The sequence below is a fragment of the Cyprinus carpio genome, unplaced genomic scaffold (assembly GCF_018340385.1).
Source record: "Cyprinus carpio isolate SPL01 unplaced genomic scaffold, ASM1834038v1 S000006479, whole genome shotgun sequence".
NCBI lineage: Eukaryota > Metazoa > Chordata > Actinopteri > Cypriniformes > Cyprinidae > Cyprinus > Cyprinus carpio.
In genome coordinates this window covers 543,669-570,016 of record NW_024879154.1, presented here as the reverse complement: position 1 = coordinate 570,016, position 26,348 = coordinate 543,669, and the positions used below count along the sequence as shown (strand labels likewise).

At 37.4% G+C, this 26,348-nt stretch overlaps 1 protein-coding gene across 1 annotated transcript; it reads right to left on the bottom strand.

The window, feature by feature from the left end:
- Positions 1–2,540: 2,540 nt before the first annotated feature.
- Positions 2,541–26,085, bottom strand: col9a3 (collagen, type IX, alpha 3). The gene is made up of 31 exons (XM_042754224.1): positions 25,931–26,085; positions 25,338–25,409; positions 24,754–24,789; positions 24,296–24,367; positions 24,121–24,174; positions 19,537–19,572; positions 19,256–19,279; positions 19,003–19,056; positions 18,551–18,604; positions 18,418–18,459; positions 16,962–17,018; positions 16,515–16,568; positions 16,345–16,398; positions 15,113–15,166; positions 14,972–15,025; positions 14,785–14,838; positions 14,627–14,680; positions 14,495–14,548; positions 14,359–14,412; positions 14,029–14,073; positions 12,505–12,558; positions 12,236–12,288; positions 11,782–11,863; positions 11,019–11,150; positions 10,870–10,914; positions 10,748–10,780; positions 9,281–9,427; positions 9,141–9,195; positions 8,878–9,060; positions 7,712–7,789; positions 2,541–3,430 (listed from the first exon to the last, which is right to left on the bottom strand). The coding sequence occupies exons 1-31, from the start codon at positions 25,994–25,996 to the stop codon at positions 3,246–3,248; spliced, it is 2,091 nt and encodes a 696-aa protein (XP_042610158.1). The 5' UTR covers positions 25,997–26,085; the 3' UTR covers positions 2,541–3,245.
- Positions 26,086–26,348: the final 263 nt, after the last annotated feature.

Sequence of the window (26,348 nt, the reverse complement as noted above, 5' to 3'; positions counted from 1 at the left end):
AATCAGAATCAGAAAGAGCTTTATTGCCAAGTATGCTTACGCATACAAGGAATTTTTTTTAGTGACATAAGCTTCCAGTACACAGAGACAACAACAGCAAAAAACAAAAAACAAATTGCAAATAAATAAATTGTATGAACAGTTGTGCTATAGATGACAATGGATTAGAATAGAGTAAGATGCAGAGATGTACTTGGATGGAGGGGTAACAAATAAATATAAGAATATTGCACATTTTTTCATAAGTGGTGAACATTTAACTGTTCATGAGGTAGATTGCCTGGGGGAAGAAACTGTTCTTGTGCCTGACTGTCCTGGTATTTGCGGCTCTGAAGCGCCGGCCAGATGGCAAAAGTGCGGCCAGATGGCAAAAGTTAATGCATCAAGCATTATTATTTTTATTCTGATGGTCCCCTTTAGTCTATTGACTATGAACAACTTTGCAACTCCATGTTAACTAACTCTCATTAGAGTATTAGTAGGCTTAGTTAAGGTTATGGTTGGTAGAATAAGTTGATGTACTTGCGAAGCTGCTTATAGTCAGTAGAAAGTCTGTTAATAGGGACCCATCAAAATAAAGTGTTAGCATACATTTAGCAGACATACTACTAATACTTCATTGACTGCTTAGTTGACATGTAGTCACAGAGTGATTTATCAACAGCTGTCTAAAGGGTACCGTCAAAATAATCAAATTGATATGACATTAAAAATTGTTTAAAGCAAATGTGAACACGTTCATCTGATCTGATATCTAATCTTATGGTTTGAGAAAAAAATATTATTATTTATAAGTGGTCTTTGTCTGCTTTAAGTAAAGTGAAGTTACTGTACTTAAAGCAAACAAAGAGCACTTATAAATAATAAGACCACACTAAAGCCTTTTGGAATGTTTTCATGAAAACTTTGTATTTGTTATTTTACAGTAAAAACACTAATCCATAGGAATCTGTTGTTTTGTTCCATCACGTCCGATATTCGTTTCACATTTTGAGCCCAGTGTGGAAAGGCCTTAAGGTGTGACCTATTTTTAATGTTAACTAATGTGTTTGTAGGCTCTTTACTAATATGATGTATCTTTAAAAGAGTATTTATTTTGATATTGTAATACTTCAGTATATTACTCTTTTATTGTCCTTATCTTGTGAATGGCACATGGAGTGTATTAGACAGTGTAAATATGCTTTCCATTCCTGGGGTGAATAAAGCCCGCTTGTGTGTCACTTCCACACTTCCAAACAGTCTACTGGCTTGTTGCATGCTGTTTTAAGGCATGAAAAGCACAGAGATGTGTTTACATTTGTTTGTTTGGCCTTTGTTTCTCTTTTCACTGAAGATGTCCAGACAAGGCCTCTCAGCTCATCATAGTGGGGTCTGCAGACGTTTCAAATGCTTGCTGCTTAACCCGTACCACTCACTTTACTGAGATTGCAAGCATGGCTATGTTTTGCACAAACTGTGACCTCAGGAGAAGAATCTGTCTGTGCTGTGACAAGTTAAACCTGCTGTTGCCATTCTGTTATGTGGACACTGATAAAGCCACCACACTGCAGTGGAGCGCAGCCTTCCTCCAGCCTTCCCTTTCTTTTCAAAGTAGTGTAACAGTGGTTCATGTGACTTGCATGTATGATGCATTGATTCTTAAGGAGCGTCAAATATATTTAGTTTACTTTATTAAACAGAAGGCTGCAAAAAGTTTTCCTTTTTCTTAAATAGTGTAGAAAAGTCTTATTTGAAGACGCCTCTAATAAGGTGGCTTCAGAATGCAGTGTTAAGCACCACCTACTGGTCCGGAAAGAGATTACATCTCAAGTATTATGGAATTAAATAATCAATAATTTCTTAGATCAATATAAAACATGAAACACTCTAAGAAAAATCTGAGAGTAATAGATGCATACATGACATCAGAAAGATACATAGTGCTGAGTGTATAGAGTACAATCAACACACTACAGAGTCTTTTGAAACTGTTCCTGAAGTCCTCTTATCTTGCAGAAATCCACTCTGTTTCATGATTTCCAAAGCACTTTCTGTGGCAAGACTTATCAAACCCTATAAAAACATGACAGTACCTGAGAACTCATCCTCACACAGCTGACTTCCTGTTTTCTGCTGCATGCAGAAGCTCAGAATTTTGAATGTGTAAACGTAGTTTGTCATTTAATGTTTTTCATATGGGTTTATTGCATGATGCTAGTTCCCCTTTTCCAGTAGTCCATATCCAGAAAACCCTGACCGTTTGTTGTCATAGATCAGCTTGAGGGTAGAAGGAGGCATAACTCATTGATCATTTTTTTCAACAAGTCTGCAGAGCAAGCTCAGTGCCCTTCGAATGTGTACTGTAATATAGTTCAAAAATTTAGAGAAGTTGCGATGTGTACTTGTTTGTATTTTAATGCCTTGTTTGCTTGAAAGGCATGACCATTTCTTGTATTAATAATCTTGTATGTATGTTATATAAGTGTTATTATATGTTTAATGTATTTATTATTAGTGTACTAACCAAGTTTCACAGACATGAGCTCTAAGAGAAATAATTTACTGAAAAGTGGCTTTATTCAGTTTTTCTTACAATACCATGCTGTAGAAACACTGTACACACAACAGTAACTCAGAAAAAATAAATAGTATTTAAAATCATATTTAATAGTTTTACAGCACCATTATCTAGTGGATAAGGTTGATAAAGCCCACAGATGGCCAATGACATATTTTACAGTAAGTGTGTCTGAAGCATCTCAATCGATGCTTGAAGTTTCTTCATCAAACAGTGACTTTGAATGTTAAACATTTAAGAGCTAAAAAAGAAAATCAATTTGCAGAAATATATCCAATATTTTGGTTTCATTTCTTGATGCCTCAAACAAGCCTCTAGTTTGCTTGTTTGTTTTTTTGCTGTTGTTGAGGTCAGGTTTTGAGGTACTGTAAAACCCCTCATGAAGCTCAAAGTTGTACTCCATTACACTTTTAAAGGGTGCTGTACAAGAAGACTTCTAATACAATGACTGAATTATTTTTCACATCAACTAGTTTCACGGTGTGATGTATTTAGTCTTTTGTTGTATCTACACATGTTGGTACTTCAAGCCTCTTGAGTTACACAGAGGAAATCATGAACGTTCCTCTCTGATGCTCAATGTTCCTTCGGCTCTGAAAATGCTGGTTTGACATCCACTGACACTTCTTCAGTTCTGTTTCTCCTCCAGAAGCGTTCCTGAAAGGGAGTTCTGTAGTTTCTCCTGTTAATGGTTCTTGGGGTTGGATGACTTCCCGTGAACCGCGGCTCCTTGACACGCTGATGTGTCACAGATTCCGGGTGATCCCTGGTGTCCCGGTCTGCCGGCTCTTCCTGCTTCTCCTGCTTCTCCTGGATCTCCAGGTGCTCCGTCACGGCCATCTTTGACAATGCCATGCACGCCTGGCAGACCTTATGGCCACAGAGAAGAATGATATAAGATAACGAATCACAGGTGTTTGAAAAAGAACTACAAGAACTGCACATCTATACAGATATTGCTCTGATATTGCTCCGTTCAGCTGAAACTTGTTTCTTTCACTGGAAAATTCTAATTAAACTGTCAGATCCAGTAGAGTTACATATAATCATTTTATTTTTTACTCATATACTTTATTGTTGTTATTTATTGTAATTTATTGTAGTTTAGTTTAAGCTGAACGTTCACGTCGATTACAGTTTTTTTTTTTTTTTTTTTTTTCAATTGCTAACAAGCGTTTACCAGTACTTAAAGTACTTTTTCTAAACTCTTAACACAGTAACACACCTACATCACACAATTAGCCAAATAGTTAATTTTCTGGACAAAACCACATTTTGTTAAATAAATACAAACTCTACATTACAAAATGCTGAATACCTTTTTCTACATATACTAACTCTATCAAAACACAACAAACCCAGTTCAAAATCGAGTCATTCGGACAAAACATTAGAACTACTTTTCTATCCAATAGGAACATACAGTATAGTTAATCATAGCACAGTGACTGTCAAAATACTAACAGTTGATGGCTTGACAAAAACTGCATTACTTTCTTATACATGTTTGACATACATGTTTCAGTTCTACTTGCTTAGACAATATAAAAAATAAAAAAAAACATTGTTTTTGTAATTTAGTTACCTTCAACTGAAACCCATTTTAAATTAAGTGTTGAATCTGTTCATTCTTGGCAACATATTGTCTAAAACTGAACGAGTCATTACTTTATAGAATGTACAATAGAAAAAATAGGGTCCTCTATGCAGAAATTCAATCTTGATTGAAGTTGCTTTCCAGTGGGTGGGGGTTGGATGTGGATGGTGCCCCACGGTAGCTGATGCCAGGGATCAACAAAAATTACAACATATATGGCCTTTGGTTACTATGCATGCTTGTTTCGGTCACAGTATAAAAAAGTAAAAACAGCAATTGTGAACTTTTTATCTCACAATTTGGACTTCTATTCTTGGAATTGTGAGTTTACATCTTGCAATTCAGACTTTATCAGAATTGTGAGATAAATTCACAACTGCAAGAAATAAAAGTCGGAACTGTGAGATGAAACAAAGTCACAATTACCCTTTACCCTTTATATTCCATGGCAGAAATAAGCTTTCATAGGTTCCACATGTGTAAGAGGGAAAAACAAACAAACAAACAAAAAAATGCACAGTCCAGCACACATTCTTACCCCCTCCCTTACCTCTTCTTCTCCCTTACCTATCTTCTTCTGATCCAACTACTCCTCTCCCTCCTCCAACTATTCCTCTCCCTCTCCCAGGCATTATTTTCTCTCTCTCTGACTCTTTGTGTTGTTCTGAATCCACAAAACCAATTCAAAGAGGTCTTTTTTACTCTATGTTGTTTTAATGGAAAGAGCATCAACACCTGACTATTCTTCCAACTGAGACTGGAATCAGCTATTTCTAAATATTTTATTTATATAGATTATTTATCTGTTACTTAAAATTGCTTATCAGTTGTTACAATATTTCATATAGAAATATTGTCATTTCTCGTATCTGTGCGCCATACCACACAGATATTGTATAGTTATATCTTATATTTTATATTTGATCTAGATTTTTAGGCTCTACTGTTCGTGTTATCTGTATGCACCGGGGGTCTGAGAGTAACACAATTTTGATTCTCTGTATGTATGTACTGTACATGTGGAACAACCTACAACAAAACATAACATACAATACAATACTTTTCAATACTTTTGACTTGCTGTTGTTGCAGAAGTAGAGGCTTTACACTATATTTAAAGTTTGTAACATTAGGTCTTAATTTCTGTCATGCTGTGTTTAAGCATTTGTTAAAAAGATAAGAACGATCTATGATTCTGGTATGGGGTAAGCTTATGTGAAAATAAAATTTAAGCATTTTAGAAACGTTTTTTAGAAATGTAATTTACTGAATATTGTGTGAAACAACATGAATTGTGTTAAAAGTATGGTCTCAACAGACTGATGCTAATTGTGTATAGTATTTTGAAAATGTGACTACAGAATGGACAAAAGGATAAGGACTGTAATGAAGTCACAAACGTTCACTGGCATGTTCTTGGGAATCGACCCCAGGCTGTTCTTAATCAGGAAGAGTACTGCCTGCCATCTCTAAGCCAACTACCTTATTTTTTTGCACACTAATAATTTAGTAACTGTTTTTTAAGTTAATATTTGATGTTGATTAGACAGCGTGGCTGTGTGTTAGTTTTTTTCAGTCGCTAACAAGCGTTTGTCCAACCAGTTTTCAAAACCACATTTTCAAAACTCTAAACACAATTAGAACAGCATCGGTCTTTTGTGGCCATACCATTCACACATTTCATGTCATTTTCACACAATATGCAGTCAGTGAACACATTTCCACAATGCTTACATTTTCGTAACAGACAAGCTATACCTCCCAACAAAATTATGTTTTGATTTTGTAGTATTTACGAATGTTAACACACAACATGAGCAGGAGCAGTGAGAGGTGCAGTGAGAGGTGCAGTGAGAGGTGCAGTGAGAGGTGCAGGGCCAGGGAGAAGAGCAGGAAGAGGGCAAGGCAGAGGTGTAAGAATGCGTGGTGGTGGCATTCCAAGGGCTGCAAGAACAGTAGTCAGTGATGAAATTCGTGCCACTATTATTGACCATGTAATCAACCATGGTCTTTCAATAAGAGAGGCTGGTGAAAGAGTGCAGCCTAATTTGAGGCGGACAACGGTTGCCTCCATTATATGCATTTTTCAACAAACCAACAGGTAAGTATTGATTTTTAAATGGATTGTTTCTGTTCTCACTTGACATGTCAATAAGGTCATACAGTATTGCATATGTAAAAATTTTTGTCCCTCTAAAGAATGCAATGTCTTCCACCCTCTGGGGGAAGAGGAAAGCTCCTCAATAATGATCAAGAGCTTGCCATTGTAGAAATGGTAGTTGCAAATAATGCAATAAAACTGCATGAAATTCAAACTACAATTGTGGAGGACCATGAGATATTTGACAATATCGATCGCATCAGCCTCACAACCATTATGCGGACATTGTCCAAACACAGAGTGGGATAAAGCATCTCTACACTGTTCCCTTTAAGAGGAACAGTGAGAGAGTCTAGGAGCTATGACGACAATATGTCCAGGTATAGTGTATATTCAATTCAATGTCCAGTTCTATAAGCTTTGCACTTTGCAAGTAGGTAACCTACACAGTAATAGGTTACAGTACAGTATGGTATATACAGTAATGACATGATTTTACATAAACTTTGTTTCAGAGAGTTATGGAATTGGAGGCCAACCAGGCCCCTCATGAATTCATATACATAGATGAGGCAGGATTCAATCTGGCCAAAAGGCGTTGACGTGGACGAAATGTAATTGGAAAAAGGGCCACAGTTGATGTGACAAGACAGAGAGGGGCAAACATTACCATGTGTGCAGCAATTGCAAATGCAGGATTACTCCTTCACAGATGTCAGATTGGACCCTATAATACCGAGCGCCTCCTTGCCTTTCTCAATGATCTCCACCAGCGCCTGATTCCAGAGCAGGATCAGGACGGTGAAAACTTGAGGACCTTTGTAATTACCTGGGACAATGTGGCTTTCCATCATTTGCAAGCAATAACAATATGGTTTGAAGTCCACCCAAGACTGGTAAGTGTCTTCCTTCCACCCTATTCACCTTTCCTCAACCCCATAGAGGAGTTATTTTCTGCATGGAGGTGAAAGGTTTATGATCATCAGCCACATGACCGGATGTCCCTCCTTGAAGCCATGGATGCTGGCTGCAGGGACATCACAGTTCATGATTGCCAAGGGTGTATCCGACATACCAAGCAGTTTTATCCCAGGTGCATCACCTTGGATAATATCAGATGTGATGGTGATGAAAACATGTGGCCTATCCCTGAAGATTGCATAGATTAGATACAGTAATTTTGTGCTTTTTTGTAGGTGTGCATCTGTGTTAAGAGTTTAGAAAAAGTATCTGAAGTATGGGTAAGTGCTTGTTAGCAATTGAAAAAAACTGTAAATGAGTTTTCTTCTTTCTTAATAAGCTACTTTACATTGACAAGCTGCATTGGTAATGTATTCGTTTTTGTGTGAGTGAGTGAGTGAGTGTGTGTGTGTGTGTGTGTGTGTGTGTGTGTGTGTGTGTGAATGGTTGACTGGGGTGCAATTAAATGTGCTTATGAAAAGATTGTACATACCCGGGTCACCCTGGTCTCCAGTGGGCCCTTCGATCGCTTTACCTACAGGCCCCTTATCACCTGGCTCACCGACATCTCCTGCAGATTTATTAAGTTATTAATAAAGATACATCCAAATTCATTCCAGAATGCGGTATATGAATTCATATTAGGATATCACATTTTTCCTGGATGCTTATACATAATAGCAAATATATTTTTTCACAGCAGTGAAAACATTTTTTTTTTACATTCGCTAGGACCTTTTTCTCAATACTCTGGTCACAACTCTTCACACAGTGAGCACAACAGCAGTCTATGTGGGCTAAAATATGGGACATTTATCATTGCTTTGACACAAATACACTCAATGACTAAATCTTTCAAGTTACATGATTTCATTTCTCACTCAGACACAAACCTCACCAAAACTACATGTACCTATACAAATGAGGAAACTTAGAAATAATATAGTACTGCAATGTAAACACTGCAAATGTATAAATGCTGCAGTGAATTCCCAACAGTTGCAAGATTTATTCCTGTTTAGTAAAAAAAAAAAATGTACCGAAGTAAACATTGTTATAATGCTATGTGATGTTAGTGTTTTTAGGCTGTTGTCTTGTGAGTGACAAAGAACGATTTGTTTGAGACATGTATGAACTGTTCGGGTAGTGTTAGTGCGTTCTGGATGTGAAATTGACTGCTGTGCCAAACTAAAGTCAGGTAAGGAGAACTGCGTGAAGAGTTTTGAAAAAGTTACCCAAGTATTGGAAAATGTATTTAAGCAATTGTAATAAATAATAATAAAAAACAAATCCTATAATACTCTGCACCTATGTAATGTGAGTGAGCTTTCAAACAGTTAAAGCCTGTCCTGAGGAAACACTTTATAATAAGGTTCCGTTAACTACATTAGTTAAAATGAACTATCAATAAAAAGTCAAATTAAAATCAAAAGTTGTCTTAATATTATTTAATGGATCTGAGCTAAAAATGAACAGCTGTATTTAACTAACATAAAGATTAATATGCTTAACTAATATAATTAATACTCTTAAAAAAACACTGCATTAACTGACTATAAAACAACCTCAATGACGTTGCATTGTACACATTTATCCTTTTAACCATTTGCAAAAAAAAAAAAAAAAAAAAAAAAACCTAAAACATAACCCATCTCTCACCTCGAGGACCAGGATCACCGAGATCTCCTGGCAGTCCTCTATAACCTGGCGGGCCAAGGGCTCCAGGGTGACCAATGGATCCAACTTCTCCTGGCTTTCCTGGAGGCCCCGGTGGTCCAGGCCGTCCCACAGCACCAGGAGCCAGAGGTCTTCTCAGGTTAGCAGCGAGCTGAGCTATCTGATCTAAGATCAACACACCAATGTTACAGGTTGCATCATGAACCTTTTCATAAATGCAGTTTATGGGTAAACAAAGGTCTTACCATCAATCATGGAGCTACACAGTTCTCTGATGTGCTGCTCACTAGCCAGTTTGCCCTACAACATAATCACAACAACACTCAAGAGACATCATTTGTCTTTGCAGCGCAGTACCAAAATGTATCGTCTGGCAGTTGCTTACAGGAACACCAGTCTTTCCAGCAACTCCTGGAAAACCTTGTTCTCCTTGAAATCCCATTGGTCCTGGTTTTCCAGGTGCCCCCCTGGCTCCAGTCTCTCCCTGTGGTCCTACAACTCCTTTGGCTCCCAGCTCACCACGCTTACCGGACTATGACACAGAGAAAACCACATTGATTTAAATTATTGTCCTCAGGTAGCAGCATAATTTTTTTTCATTTGGTCCCAGTTACTGTAAGTAAGAGATTCAGTCACTCCAGCTGTACATGATATTAGAGCTATGATGTGTTTCAAGTTCAGAAATTAATTAGTAAACCTGATGGTGTTTAAACAGTAATTACTTGCTAAAATTAAATGTTATGTTGTGAATGGAACTTGCCAGCAGTTTCCTGAGATTGAATGAGTAACTTAATATGAATATGATTTTTAAATGTTCATGCATTGTGTGTGCTGTATTCCCTGAGGAAGGCTCTAAAGCCAAATGGCATCAGTTTTCTATTCACAAGTTTTGCTGGATTTGTTTTTTTAATCTCTGTTGTGAGACATACATTGCCATGTGAATAATGTATAGTATATACCTAACACCTAATGTAATAATTTAAAACTACACATTTTATTATTTTGCTATTTATAATATGCTCAATGGATTATAAGTAAGAATGCAATAAGCGGTCCTCACTAAAATCTGTCAATCACTTCAGTATAATAAATGAAGCTCTGCACAATTAATCTCTTATTTACATTGTGTCTAAGCTTTGTAACAATAAGAGGATTGGTGAGTGTGTTGATTAGAACTCAGCAATTAACAAAAACTCCAGCATTTTGAGTGATGAGTGGAATCTGTCCATAAATGCCCCGATTGGAAATGAATTGCTGCTTACCTCGGTTAGCCTGATTCCTGAAATGCACCACATATCACAAGGTAAATATTTTCCAGCAGTTTTATCAAACACTGTCGGCTAACTTGTCGGGTACCTGTCCACATACAGGAATCTGGAGTCTAAAATCTTATGCAGTTCACTGGAGTTGACACATCTTTAAAAGCCGTTTTTTAACTATTCAGAGTGTAATCCAGCCATCATGGGTTTGACCCATTGTGTCTGTTACTGTGCTCTTTGTTTGTCATTCGTTTTGTTTGGAATTACATGCTGACATCAAGCATGTGTTCTGCATAAAATACCTGGACAAACTACTACTACTTTGGATGGGTTAAATGCAGAGCACAAATTTTGAGTGCTCTGAATGCTCTGAACTTGGCTGTATGTCCCGTCACATACTAACGTGATATAAAGCCAAGACTGTTAGGGCACCTAAGGCCGAGTTCAGACTGCACTTTTTTCAAAGTAGTCGGGTCATTATATACTGGTTTTGAAGTAAAAACAGGCCTTTCAATTTTTACTTTGACAAAATATGCAAATAGTTAGAATAGTATAAAAACAGGAAAATGTAATAAAATTAAATGAGATCTCACCTCTCCTTTCTGTCCAACGGGACCATAAGGACCCTGAAGTAAGAGGAAACAGAGGCTGTGTCAGAAATCAGAAGACGATTCAGACATTGAGCTGCATGTGGCAAATGAACAGTGTTACGTACGGGCTCCCCGTTCTCCCCCGGTAAACCATCACTTCCAGCAACTCCCTAAAACACATAAGCACAGGTCACAGTATGTAAACACACATCTAAACTGATTGTTTTCTCATCATATGTTTTGTTTTTCATCACACAGTAGATATTCCTCATACCATGTCTCCTTTAGGCCCTCCAGCTCCAACTGGACCCTGATAGAAAGAGAGAGACAGAGAGAGAGAGAGAGAGAGAGAGAGAGACAGAGAGAGCGAGAGAGAGACAGAGAGAGCGAGAGAGAGACAGAGAGAGAGAGAGAGAGAGAGAGAGAGAGACAGAGAGGGAGAGCGAGAGAGAGAGAGAGAGAGAGAGAGAGAGAGAGACAGAGAGAGAGAGAGAAAGAGAAAGAGAAAGAGTTACACATAGGCTTTGTTCTGTGGCAAGATCTCTGGACAGTGAGGTCACCAGGACCTCTAGATGTCTATTGAAATATGAGCTTTGCTCTTTATTGTGTCTGTGATTAAACAAAACTAAATAATATATGTGAATTTGTTTATCTGTATGCATTTGTGTATGTATGTGTCTTTGTTTTTAGAAAAGGAAAGTTCATTGAAAAGCTCAAAGACATTTTAAAATAGTTTTACACAGGCCGAATACTTCTAACATCAGTAGAAAGACAGACATATACTCACCACCCAACCAAACACCAAAGCCACCTCTGAATCAACAAGCACAACTCAAACACCTAAAACCCAAATAACACCCTAAAACCAAATAACAAAACACAAACGTAATACATTTCATCAACTACTGCTCCCAAGCTCAGCCCTCAGAACGGCCATGACTTTTGCCAAATAATAAATTACATTTATGGTCACCAAACCCTATCCTATGCCTTCAGAACACATGAGGCATGTTTCACATGTTTTTCCGTTGTGGCACTTGACATGAACCCTTAATGCAACTCACCTGGAATCCTTTAACACCTTGTGGTCCAGGGTTTCCAGCTAGTCCAATGCCACCAACAAAAACAAACACAAAAAGCATAACAATGAAAAAAAAAAAACACAAATCCTGGAGCTCTCCTGACTGCATTACATAAATAACATCCTTATCTCTCAGGTTCAGCTACTTGACCTTCTGTTCAGATGAGCATGACTTCAGCACCACAGTCCCAGTCTAATACAGCACTATTACATGTTACGAGTCAGTCTTAGAACCTGAGCTCAAACAATTCATCCAGAAAAAGGAAAATGGGGATTTTTCACTTGTGGTTTTATGTTGACCAAAACATAACTCAATCAAATGAATCTTGCTCAGACATTTTTATTTATTTTTTTATTTTTTTTATCAGCATCTCATGTAGTCCCTGATGTTGGCTTTGTATTTACTTACAGCCACACCTCTGGGTCCAGCCTCTCCTCTCTCTCCAGGGATGCCAATCTCACCCTGTGGGAGGAGTCACGTTTAGTAACCAGCCATTGTACATCAGAGCATGTAGCAGTAAGCTCCTAGGATTCTACTAAATGACCTGTATATATTGTATAGTCACAGAAGTTGGCAGTGCAGTAACACTGGCTGAGATTCTGAATGATCTTACAGCATGCATTACTACACTACAGCTGTCAGAAACGGTGCATATCTGGTCATGAGTAAGATACATACAGGTATACCTGGCTCTCCAGACGGTCCTGCTTCTCCCATCTTTCCTGGACTGCCCTGAACAGAGAAGGATTCTTGCATTATTCACCATATCAGGGTAAAATAGACCTCAGACCGTCTTACAGTCAGAAACACCAGATCAATAAGGAAAAAATATGGGATGGCTGTCATTTTTAGCTGGAAGTACCATTATCAGTACGCCTCTGCTGAACAGATGCTAACAGAAGCCTCTCTCCGGAGGTGCTTATCATTTCCTAAACTGTCCATCTGGAGGAAGCTTAGCAAGGATGCTTGAACTAGGAAACACTGAAGCATAAATTCATATTCCTCCTCATGTTTCATCTTTGCGGTTACAAAACATTAATTTAAAATTTCTTAACCAAACTTCAACAACAAAAGGGCAGATGCCTTGAATGTAACTGACTGCACAATGAGTGATCAGTGATATTCCTTCTTCAAATACTTTTTTCGTCAGTTCTTCACACAAGGAACGGAAACGAGGACGTGTTAATAAGGAATGGAGAAGCACCGCAGGTCTTTTAGAGCTCTGCTGTGAGCAAAAAGAAGACTGGCCAAGTGCTGAAGTAAACATAATGAGTTTAAACTTGGCTTTCCATTGGATGTAATCAAAAACTTAAACATATGAATTGAAGCTTAGAAATAGTGGATGGTATCTCTATTTCTAATCACAGTCTAAGAGCAAAGAAATTATTTTGATGCACACTTGACTCCAAGAAGTAGCTTAACAACACACTCTGAAAAATGTATCAGGGGATGAATGGTTAATAATTTAATTAAACCTTTTAAGTTTCAAACATTTCAGAGTTCAGTTGACATAATAATGTTGATCATTACATTAACTTAATATTGTGCCTAATTTAAACTCATATTTCTGAGCGAAATGTTTTGTTGTTGTTGACAGACATCTGCAGGTATAATGACAGACCGTATATGCTGCTGGGGTCGTGTGCAGCAGAACAGAGAGCATTACTGCAACCATAAACCTCCTAATGTGGTCTCCAACGCTGATTAGTTTCATTTTTAAAAATAAAGTTCATTTAGCACTGATAATATACATCCTAAAATATGTTTAAATTTATGCTCAAAAATATTTACACAGACCAATAAATCAGGACGATTTTTAATTCCACATAAATTCCATATTTCACACTATTTGTCTTAAAAGAGAGATGCAGAGTAGTGGAATGAAAAAAATAAATAGTAACTTGCTTCTTTTAACTCAAGCACTGTGTGTTAGCGTCACACATTCCTCTAGTGCAAGTTTACATTGAGAAACTGTGAAAATTCATTCTGTGTGAACAATTGATACAATCTCACAGAGGATGCCTAATCTCAAAACAGTACAAAAACAAAAATCTGTACACGTCAAAAAAAAATTGTTATGGAATCATGAGGACAAATGTGATGACATTTTGTTTGTCTCTCTTATCTGAATATATTTCACTCATAATGCAGCTCTAAATGGCCTTGCTCTCATGTATGTTGCAAACAGATTGATATACTTACAACTCCTCCTTTGGCACCTTTGGCACCAGCTTTTCCCGGCAAACCCTGCATTATACACAGATAGATTTCAACTTGTTGTGAGTTGCACAATGTTACAAAACCCAGCAAATAAAGCTACTAAAAAGTAATAAAGCATTTAAAAATGATTATTAAACAGAACAACCAGATAATTTCCTGAATGAAAACTTTGCAGATAAAAAACAAGCAGAGATGAAAGGCAAAAATCACATTGTCACAACACTTCTTATTACTATTTAATTTTTTCTTGCCATTTTAATATTTAATCTTTGTGCTTAGCATTTGAACAGTGTAATTAAGGGTAATACGTACAGGCAGGCCGTTAGGTCCTTTCTCACCAGGTACTCCAGGTCTCCCAGCATCTCCCTGTCAACACAAGCACACAGCATCAGCATCAGCATCACCAGAAATAAGGCCTAGACGTGTCTCTAAACAAAGTGCTGATTACCTTTTCACCGTCCAGCCCTTGAGTGCCATCCTTCCCGTCCCTGCCTGGGATGCCCTGTGGTTCCACACACAGCATTATTATGAGCAAATCTAACATTCATCACAAGAGTCAGCAAACAAAACTGTTCCTCACCGGTTCGCCTTTAGGTCCTGCACCTCCAGGGAGTCCCTTTGGGCCTATTTTCCCCTATTAAGAGGAAGACATTGCCAATATAACAATCACTCTGATCTGACACTGAAATAAGTATGAAGGGCCTACAAGAAACTATATCTCGAAAGTAATGTGCTTACTATCTCTCCTTTGGGCCCTTTGAAACCTTGCGGTCCTTTCTCACCAGCATCACCCTATTCAGAAGATACACATATCAAACTTTTTGTGATTTTATTATTTATTAACAGAAACACACAGTAAAGAAAAAAAAAAAAAAAAAAAAACACGTGCAAACATTAATGTGCAAAGGAGTGATGAAACACTTGCAGTTTTTCCAATGATGCCAGCAATTCCAGGTTTTCCTCTGAAGCCAGGCAATCCCTACAGAGAGAGCACAGCTGTCTGGACTCGGCATATGCTTGCATCTATTTCAGTAAAATGTGTGGGGTGATGTTCTTGAGGTCTTACTCTGTCTCCTACTGCTCCCACTGGCCCCTGCAGTCCTCTCAGCCCTCGAGAACCCTTTAACACAACATTAAACACAAAACATCAATGGAAGAAGAAGAAAAAAAAACAAGCTACTAAAATTTGGACATATTTGTTATTTGGATATTTGTGTTTCCCACAACCTACAGTACAATGTGTTTTATTGTTCATGTTTGAACAGAATGTGTCACTTTGTTTATTTTGATCAATTCTATTCTATTTCACACTATTCTATCCTGTTCAGTTCTTCTAAACAACTGTTTAACACTGGGGATTGTTATCCTAGTGCTCCATTTTATTAAAGAAAGAAACCAAAAGTTGATTTGACCAAAGTACCAGGTGTACCAGTCGGTCCTCAGATGCTGAGCGCAACGAACACCACAAAATTAGATACGACCGAATTTTACCCCCAATATTTGATATTCTGGATGCTGCTCTGCTGCATACCATTACTCTCTTTGCTGTTAAAAAGTTTAAAAAGTTAATTTTTTAGGGTGGTCTGCCTCTAACAATACATGCAAATGACTGGGATGCCAATCAAATTCAACAAGATGGCTTTGCTGTGCACAGATCCAGCGCCACGCTCCAGTTTAACCGTGAACGAGTGCAAGGTAAGATTTAAGCATCTAAACATTAATGGTCAATATTTGACAACTGGTTTATGACAGAATTGTTACAGGCAGTAATATATGATTATGCAAAATATTGCCTTGTGAACTTTCACCATTTTGAATCAACAATAGCCTATATCATGTATATAATTAAACCCACGTAATGTAGTTCGTAACTAAATGTGAGAGACAAGAATCATTAACGCATTTTTGACATATTATATAGTAGTCGAGTGTGTGCATATTATAAAATAAAAATATTATTTGTAAATAGTTGAAATGCATGACTTAACATTAAAGCCTGTTGACCAAGATGTTTTTGATATTTTTGGTGGCAGGCTTCGCTCTGAAGGCTTCAGATTCTGAACTGTCCACAAGCAAACCTCGCTGAGGTCTGAACCCCATTCCTCACTCAAACTAGATTTCTTTTACTGCTATTTTTCTATGTTTTGCTTTATTGTCCTTAAATCGTTTATTTCTTTATTTCCTTTTACTAAAAAGCAATTAATGACATATTTGTGAGAGCAACCCTACCCAAAAAATAAGTAAATTCTAAGGGAAATGTTTGCAGACATGGTAAGTGTCGGCTGAGGTAAGTCGCACCTGTAAACCCACTGTCCCTGGGATTCCCGATGGCCCCGGCGGGCCCTGATCACCCTGATGAGAAGAGACAGCCACAGAAACACATTACAAACAAGCTGCTCTCTGCTTCAGGTTCATTCAGAAAATGTGCAGCTTTAGACTAGTTTCAGTCTGTTACACGACGAGCTCACCTTCTCTCCGTCTTTCCCCACCTCTCCCTTACTTCCTTTATGACCTGTATGACCCTAAATTAAAACACAAAATCAGAACCACAGTTTGTGATATATTTTGTAATAAGAAACATGTTTTATCATGCCAGTGCTGATATCAAGTCATGTTTATGTTAATAGCACTTCATACAATACAGATTGTGTCAGTTATGGAAACTCAACGAGGGACACAGTTCAGATTCTGCTGTAAAGCAGCTCTAGAAGACAATATTGTCATTATTGAGCTCAAATGAGTTCAGTGTTGGTTCAGTTCAGATCAATAACATGATGAAGTTCATCAGTTTGAAAAAAAGTTTTAAAAAAGTTAAATTGCTAATTCAAGCTCAAGTCAGTTCAATGTTGATTCAGTTCAGTTCAATTCAGTCCAGTGTTAAAGCTGCTCTATGCAGTGTTGCTGAGATCAAGTACCTTGAATCCAGGCATTCCCGGGGGTCCAGGAGGACCTGGAGGACAGATGGCTGGACACTACAAACAACACAACAATGCAATCAATCCGCATGCAGAGAAAAACCCGACCGCTGGAGATCTATCCTCCCCAATGAGACAACCATAACTACCAGTGATGATGCTCTTCAGATGCCATAGTCACAGGAATTTTGAGATGAGCGTTAGCTTTTTGTTTGTTTATCTTTTGAAAATGGAATTACACTAACAACAGACCTCTCTACAAATAACAAATACCATAGACGTAAAGATGGATGTCTATGCTGTATGCATACACTGAAAATAAAAACATGAATTGTCATGATTTCCATTTAAATCTGTTAACTTCAGTTTGTCTAAAAGCAAATAACACTCCCCATTGAATAAATGAAAATAAATAATTTAGTTTACTAAAGTAAACTTAAGTAAACTAAATTAAACATTGACTAACCATTTTTTTTTTATCTTAATAAAAAATTTGTCTTTAATATTAAATCTTATTTAGCGTTTGTTTAAGTGAAATTGAGCTGTAATATATATACTCTATATATATATATATATTATATATATATATATATATCTATATATATATATATAGACCTACATATATTATATTGACCTACATTCAGTAACACTTTGGGTTATGTCTTAAATAAATAAAGTCTGGTACACACACAAAAATAAATATTGATTGATTGATTATCCAATCAATCATATGTGTGGTCTGCAAAACAAAACTTCTAAACTTGATTTCTTTGCTTTTCATTAATGTAATGAATAGTAGATTAAACTATGTGGTGCGAATGTGAAGCAAACAAGTGTTTGAAAATGCTTTGCGTGTGACAATAAGGAGAGTAAACATTTGGATTTTTTAGAGAAGTATTGTTTGTGAGATTTGAAGAAGGGAGAGTTAGAAGTGTTTCTGTTACTCTGGTGAAGAGAGGCTGGGGATGGGAACAGAAAATGTATTTGCTGCTATACTTAAAGTGCAGACGATGCATTAAGTGTGCTTGCGAACAGTGACAAAAAGCATACATGAAATTGAATGAATTAAAACTTGTCAGTGAACCATATAAAATCATTTTGAGACATTTACTCAATTCAGAATAACTTAATTCAATTAACTGATGTGCATAATTGAATAATGTAAATTCAAATTTTTTTTTTTAGTGATGGTCTTTATAATAAATCATCTTTTTATGTTGTATATATGTCTTTTGTCTTTGAGAAGAAATAATTTTGATTAATATTCAATCAAAATGTATGTTTGAACCAAACCATTCTTTAAAAGAATAATAAATAAAAAAAACGAATAAATTTGGCTGTAACCAATTTAAGTGTCTGTCTGTTTGTTTTTTAGTTTGTACAAAGTAAAAAATCTATAAATATTTTTTTCATTACAGTAGTTTTCATGCCAAAGTGGTAAATCATCTCAACGTACCAGCAGATCTCCACTGCCTTCAGGAAGAGTTCCTGGAAGTCCCTAAAAAGAAGGAGAAGTATACATTGAATTGAATAATTTGAATAAAATAAATGTGTTTTTGCACTTTGAGTCCTCGTGTGCAGGTACTTACAGGAGGTCCATCTGGGCCTGGAAGACCAGGTAGTCCTGGAAGACCCTCGGGCCCCTAAAACCATCACACAGACCAGAGCCACTCAGCACAACACTCGTCCATGAGGTCCACAGCTAAAATACACATCTATCCACATCTATGTGTGTTTATTCTCAGTGGACTGAAGGGAGAGGTCCACAGGATTCACAATCAAACATCAGTTTGCAGCTTGTCGGACACAGATGTAATGTGCAGCATGTTTCATCTGCTTGTCTCTGTGCTCTGCTTACTGCAGCTCTTCACATCAAAAATGTTGTTTTTCATTTGTACAGTGCAGATAGCAATCTGTATTCGTTTTTTTTTGTTTTTGTTTTTTTTTTTCTCAAAGTATATCTATGTTTGATCACTAACACATGACCAGCAACATGACACATGACTATTTTTGCTGTCAAAGTGTTTAAAGAGCCACTCACCGGCGGACCCTGAGGTCCTGGTCCACCTGGAAGTCCATTAGCTCCAGCAAGACCCTGAGATCAGAAAACACACTGAAATGCAAATGCTTGACACTGGCTGCACATTTTCTTTTGTTGAGTGTCCTCACTGGATAATAAATGACCATAAGCCCACCAAGAGCCAATGCAAATAAACACAGCTCGTGACCCATCTGTACTCATAGCTAATGCGTTATTCTGATCAATCTTCCTCTAACTCATGGCTTGTACTCACCAGAGCTCCTGGTCTGCCTCTGCCCTGAGGAAGACAAGAGAAGAGAACGTAAGACAAGTCACTGACATGTTCCTCATGATACTGCACTTTTTCTATACAAATGATTTGTGAATGTAATGACGCTAATGACGTAATGAAGTAATGACGGTGGTCTGATGAATGAGAAACAAATACAGTGTGGGCTTGAACTGGAGAGCATCTTTTGGTCCTGTGCTGTTGGAAACAGGATCAAATGTCATATGACTGTGTTTACTGTGGATTTACTCATGCTTGGCACCTACAGGGGGTCCGTCCGGTCCGGGAGGTCCTGGGTCACCCTACAACAACACACACAAAATAATATTCAAAATAAAAGTCTGATCTGGCAAGCTGAGAAAGGGTAAGTGCATCAGAACTGTGTTGTGAACAGCATACTGCTTGTGTGCAGCAGACTGTGTTCTCTCTGCATGACCTCCATCATGATCACCAACAATCTTACTAAAACAATACTTCAATTTCTGCAAAAGCATTGTTTTTTTTTCACAAATTATATCTACAGTTTAGGTTAAAGCTTAAATTCTGATTTTATTTTATTCAAAAAATTATTTTTCTAAACATAAAAAGACAAAGTAAAAATATTATTTACACATACATAATTGGTTCACGTAAATGTCGGATTATTAGCTGCGTTTACATGGACCCTACTAATCTGATCATAATAGGACTAAAAGCACAATCAGAATAAAAAAGCCACACGTAAACAGGTCAATCGGATTGAATTGGCCAGATCCGTAAGGGGTGGTTTATTCCTTTTGTAATCTGAGCGAGAAAACATGTACTGTAAACACTTGATCGGATTGAAAACTGAAACTGGAAAGTACAGCACATGTGCAGTGACATAATTGCGCTTGCGCAGTGACGTAGAACTACTAGCGTAATGACGACTAGTGTTCGCGTAGTTCTTGCTGGTGAATAAAAGTGTCATATATAAGTATCCCATCATTATAAAACTCTCCTTTCACTCAGCGTATGTGAAGTGGAACAGGACCACGTCCCACCAGTCCTTGTTTAAGACTCATCAACAAACGACTAGTTTTGGGTGCAGGAAGGGGCACTTTTACTACTTTTTTTTTTTTTTTTTTAAAGTAACGTTAAGCAGCACAACAGTTCATGTGCTGGTCGTCGCCTAATTAGGACGAAGCAGATAAATATCATGTGTGCTTTTTAAAACAGTATGCGACAGCAGCGGGAAACTCTGTATATTCCTGCAGTCAAACGAGTAAATCCGATCAGAAGCTTGTGACATATAAACGCGCACGTCAACCCGATCACTTTATTTAGTGTTCATGTAAACACTGCGTTCGGATTCGTCAATCAGAAGGAATTCATTCCGATGGAAGCAAAAAGTGTCCATGTAAACGCACCTATTGACTTTTTTCGGTTATTTTGAAGTGACCAAAAGAAGAGTCTCAAAGAGATTTTCTGTGGTTTCGTTAATTTATTCACTCAGTTTCATACATATAAGATTACAAATTGTTAGTGAGCATTCGCACATAATTAGCATTCTAAACTGTAATGTTGCGTCCAAAATAGAATACTTCTTACTATATACAGGGTTGGGAAGGTTACTTTTAAAATTAATTTCACTACATATTACAAAATACACACTTTAAAAGTCATTTGTAATGTATTTTGTTAGTTTGCAAAAATTTTGTAACTTAGCATTCCAAGGTATTTAAATTACTTAGGAATACTAAAGGCCAGGACACACCAAGCCGACGGTCGGGCTAGTTTGTTTGGTGTTTTCCACTCGTCGGCTCTTGTCAGTGGCAGTTTTCCCGATTCAACATGTTGAATCGGCGTCGGGGAAGTCGGGGCCATCGGCGCAAGTGAGAGGTCTGATTGGATGTTCAGTTTAGCAAACGAGTCAGTGCCCCAGAATTAAAGTGAACAGACAGAAAGCTGTTTAAATGTTACGTGATCTTTCTCAATCATTCTAATACACAAATGCTTTCATAACAACTTGAGCCACTTAAAATGATTAAAGTTATCAACGTTATGTTCAAAATGGTAAGCAAGCGCTGCTTTATTTACGTTTCGTATATCTGCGTTTATCTCGTATATCATTGTTTCAGTTTCTTCTTTTGAATGAGGAATATATACTATTGATAGCTGCTAATATGGACAGCTTATTCCTCTCACGCATGCACAGAACGCACATGTTAGTTTGCCGTCGGCTGTAGTCTGTGTGGTGTGTTCGAGCGCAGCTTTTTGGTCCGACACAGCCGACGTAAGCCGACAACACTGTCAGCTTTCGTCACCGCTAGTTCTTTGAAGTCGGCTTGGTGTGTCCCTGCCTTAAGTATGTACACAAAGTAACACAAAGAGTCCACCAAATGTAGGACTTGGATTTCCTCTGCATATTGTTCTTAACAACATCAGTTTTCCAATACAATACTTTCTGAAAGCAAAAATTTTTGACAATCTTAAAAAAAATAAAATAACTTGAAACAAAATAAGAAACTTAATGTGTACACATCATCCTGTTTAAAAGTTTACACCCACACGTTACCTTCTGGAGCATCAGTAAATGTTTCCATCTTTTGTAATAGTTGTGTATGAGTCCCTCAACTGCCCTCATACTCATGTGGAGTATGTAAACAACCGTTACGTGAAAACGCTTATTCAGGACAGCACTAAATAAAAATAACATGCAATTTTTTATGATCCTCCTAATTTTCTTAAAATTATTACAATTTTGCATATTTTGCAAGGGGTATGAAACTTGAAAACCAATCTTAGGACGCTTTTACAGACGGTCAGAGTCAGAGAATCCCCGTTTGCTGTTTCCATTAACTGCCTGTTTCAGTTTAAATTAATGTTTAAATGAATTAAATGATATTAAAATTTAAAGTAATCATGTATAAAATACTTTTAGGATGTAATTTGACTACTGACCATTTAAAATGTAACTGTAATGAGTGAAGTTACTCATATTTATAATTTTTAATATGTAACTAAGTTACATGTATTCTGTTACTCCCCAAACCTGTTTATATAGTATAAAAATAGTATGCTAAAAGACTGGCATGTCCAAATTCATAATATTCAAAAACAGTAGGCAAAACGTACCCGGATGACCTATTACTTACGCCCTGATTCTGAAGTAGGGCTGGGCGATATATCTAATGATATAATCATGCGCATCTAGTCAGTAAATCTGGTTCCTTGATTAGCGCTAAATCGCCATCACCTGCTTTCAAATGGAGCAGCATTTAATAGACAGAGCCGTAGATCACTGACAAGCTACGCAATATCACGTTGATTATCGAAGGCGATTCATCTGGGATAATGAACTTTAGTATCTCATGAGGCCACGGCAGTGACAGAACTGAAACAAGTGGTCATGTGACAATGACAACATGGCAGATGTAGTACGTCCGAATTTCATTCATACTACACATAAACTATATAGAAGATACTTCTTTAACAGCTGCTAAGTAAGATCAAATTCAAATGTAGTACCTAATCAGACAGTACATCATTTCAGACGCACTGTAAGTCTGCTTCTTAAAGCTGTCCATCTTCAGCGCAGAGCTAACCCAGAGTAACTGAAACTCTTCTAACTCCCAACATCACTGAACATAAAACTCTCCCACTTTTCTCATCTTGCTCAAAAACACAAAACAATACTTAGTTTCAATGTTTTACTCTCCCCATTACGCCCCATGTAAAGCATGCTAGGAAGTACAGTTTCAGTTGTCAACATCAAAAATAATTTTCAAGTACCTGATAAGTTCACATTCGCCCTACATAACGTATTCTAGTAGATAGCACATTTGAAAGAATGACATTGTTTGAGTATTATTACAGTGAGTGTACCATATTTAAAATATATTATATTTCATATGTACTTAATGTACATATGTTAATTATTTAGCAGATGCTTTTATCCAAAGCCACTTACAAATGATGACAGTTGAAGCCATCAAACCAACAAGAGAGCAACAGTACGTAAGTAAATAAAGAAATAAAACAGAAAGTGCTGCAGTCAGTAAAGCTAATCAGTCTGTGTTAAACACTCTGGTGTCCAGTGAAAATACTATTTAAACAAAATTGTCTTTTTTATTCTACGTAAAGAGTTATTTGCTGTGTTATCCAATCTGAACAAAGCAGGCTTCATGATTTTTGATTAGACCAATATTAAACGGTACTTTAAATGAATGTTTGGTCATTAAACTGTTTTCCTGTTCCCCATGACAAACACAACTTTGAACATCTCCTGAACTCATTATTTGATAAAACAAACTTTTTTTTTTTTTTTTCACAAAATCGGACTGATAATACAAATAATAGCAATTATTTCTGAAATGTCTAAACAGTACACTCCTCAATCAACTGCAGCAAAATATGGTTAATTGACAACTACATTATGTAACATTCTATTGCTGTCACTTTTCCACTGTTATAAGACATCACATGAATGTCCCAATGCACCCATAGCTCAGGGCCATCAGCCACACAGAATTACAGTGATTTCTGCTGATTCCAAGAAACTAATGAACAGAAAACCTGTGCTGGGACGACTTCACATTCCAGGCTGGATTAGAGAAAACTCCCGATTCATCTACAGTCACCTGATCCTCATTAAAACTGCTCATGGCTACACACTGTGCTCAGGCCACGACACTTTGAAAATCAAAACTACAAGAGTTATTAGTAGTTTTAATAGGTCATATGATATACATTCACTACTGTAGATGAGCTTCAGACATTTTTAATCACACTTCAACAACAGAAAAGTGGGTGGTTACATCCTTAATATGTTATGATGTTATGTGACTCGACAACTCAACAAAACTCAAACAAAACTGAGAGTCACTTACTGCTGCTCCTGATGGTCCATCCTTGCCAGCTGGACCGTCCGGACCAGTCAAACCCTACAGAGTAGGACATTTTCATCAATTTTGTTTAGTGCTTATATGATTTCCTTTCTATAAATAAAGGAAAAACTGTGTGTGTGTGTGGCATTGAAAATGCTGCCGTTCCTTTGTGACTTACATCCACACCAGGGAGGCCAGGCAGTCCCGGGCTTCCTGCGGCCCCAGGTTTACCTGCTTTACCTTTCAGCCCCTGCAATCAAAAGAGAATTCAAAAAACTGTGTCGCACACAATATGATTAGTGTATCGATTCTGTGTTTACATGTTATTTATTGCATCAAACAGACCAACTTGAAAAAAAGTTTTGCATGAGAAGGGAGTAACATGAGCAGCTGGACGGGGTTAAAACATGGTCTATGTTGACCTGCTCTACCTCATTATTTTTTCAAAATCTAGATAGAGAAGCATTGTCAGAACAATCATCAGAGATATGGATGAGCAGCCACTTCTACATCATTGTGTAGAAGCTGCATTCTGATGCACATTAAATACACAAGCAAAGAAAACTTGCAAGATCAGTGCTGTAAAGTATTTGACACGAGAGGATTTTAACAGGCAGCACATCCAGAGATACTCACAGGCTTTCCAGGAAGTCCGGCAGGGCCAGGTTTACCCTGCACAGATAACAATCACTGAGTTTCTCAATGTTAGATATGTACGTGATTAGACAGCAGTCCACAGGGATCATACATTTTTGTAAAAACAAACTTAGTGTTACAAAGGGTTGTGCTTTTCTCCATCTCCACGCAGAACTATTCTGAGAGAAAGTGTGGCGAGCAGGAGAGCAGGGCTGGAGGGGGTTGGGTTGTGTTTGATTTGAGGCTGAATGAATGGGCTCTCTGTCACTGCACCTCTGCTGCTCACACTAGGCAGATTTTCGTTTACTAAGGAAACATTCACTGCTTTCATCGTTTACACACGTAAATTCCTGAGAGTTTTTCCTTTACCATTTACAGCCTGTCTAAAACAGTCTGTTCACATTTGCAATATAATCATTTACATGAAAGTTTTAGATTATTGATAAGAGATATTTTTAATTCACAGAATGAAAATCAGTTCAGTCATATTTGTGAATTTTGAATCTCCCTATTTTGTTTCTTATCTAAAATGTGTAACAATCACGAACAAATAAAGGAAACGGAATATAAAAGCTGGAACTCACGTCGATGCCATCTTTCCCTGGGGGTCCCAGCGGCCCTGGCGCTCCAGGTGCACCCCGAGGACCCGGCTTTTGCTATAGACATAAACAACACAAAATCAAGAATAAAAATAATCATATAAAGAAATCAATATAGATAACAGAAATCCCCAGGTGTCAGTTTTCAGCTCAAATGTCTCTGAGTGAAGCTAGAATTAAATGTGTTCATAATTGAAAATTAACTAGTCACAATGTGATTTGCATGGAATTCATTAATATTCAGACAGAAAAAGACCAACATGAAGAACACAACTGAAGTGAAATTAGTGAAGTGGGCAAAGATCTCACAAAGATGCCATTGTGTGACGATCACATTACACTGTGAAAAAAATTCCTGTAAGGTAACCTGATTTTTTTTTTTTAATGAAAACAAAACAAAACAAAACAAAACAAAACATGTATACCAATAATAATCTTTCATGGATTGAACAAACTCATTAGCTAGTCACTGATGTGAACTAATATTGTTTCCACATTCGCGCATCTGGTTGCAGTTCTCAGTCTAGATATTACTGCAGCAGATGATCAAGCAGGTTATTAGTCGAACTCTGTCTTACCTGAGCGAGAGACGATGTCAACAGCTGGAACAGAAAGAGTGAATAAAGCGCTGAGAACACGGCCATGGCTCCTGTGCTCCCCTCAGTCCTGTGCCCTGTGCTGGATGACTCTCAGTATGATTGCAGATAAAGGGGCAGTGCTGAGTCCGGCGGAGGGGCGGACATGAGCTCAACGCAGACAGATGCTCGGAATTCCACTGCACAGTAGGGTGGCCCTTATTTTTGGACTTTTGGACTTCTGCTCTCACCTGCCCTTCATGAGAAATAAACAAAGCAAATTTTGCCGATATTGGACTATGTTTGGGGTGTGTTCAACAAAATTGGAATTCTTAATGATCACAGCAGTTACTGAATCAACAAGAATGAATTATCTTCTGGGATAAATCACAGAACTCAAATGAAATCGCTGAATTAATAT

Coding starts and splice junctions, on each gene's coding strand:
- col9a3 (XM_042754224.1), bottom strand. CDS start 25,996: ATGGCCGTGTTCTCAGCGCTTTATTCACTCTTTCTGTTCCAGCTGTTG. Junction 24,790..25,337: donor CAGGGAAAGATGGCATCGAC/GTGAGTTCCAGC, acceptor TTATCTGTGCAG/GGTAAACCTGGCCCTGCCGG. Junction 14,074..14,358: donor AAGGACCTAACGGCCTGCCT/GTACGTATTACC, acceptor TGTATAATGCAG/GGTTTGCCGGGAAAAGCTGG.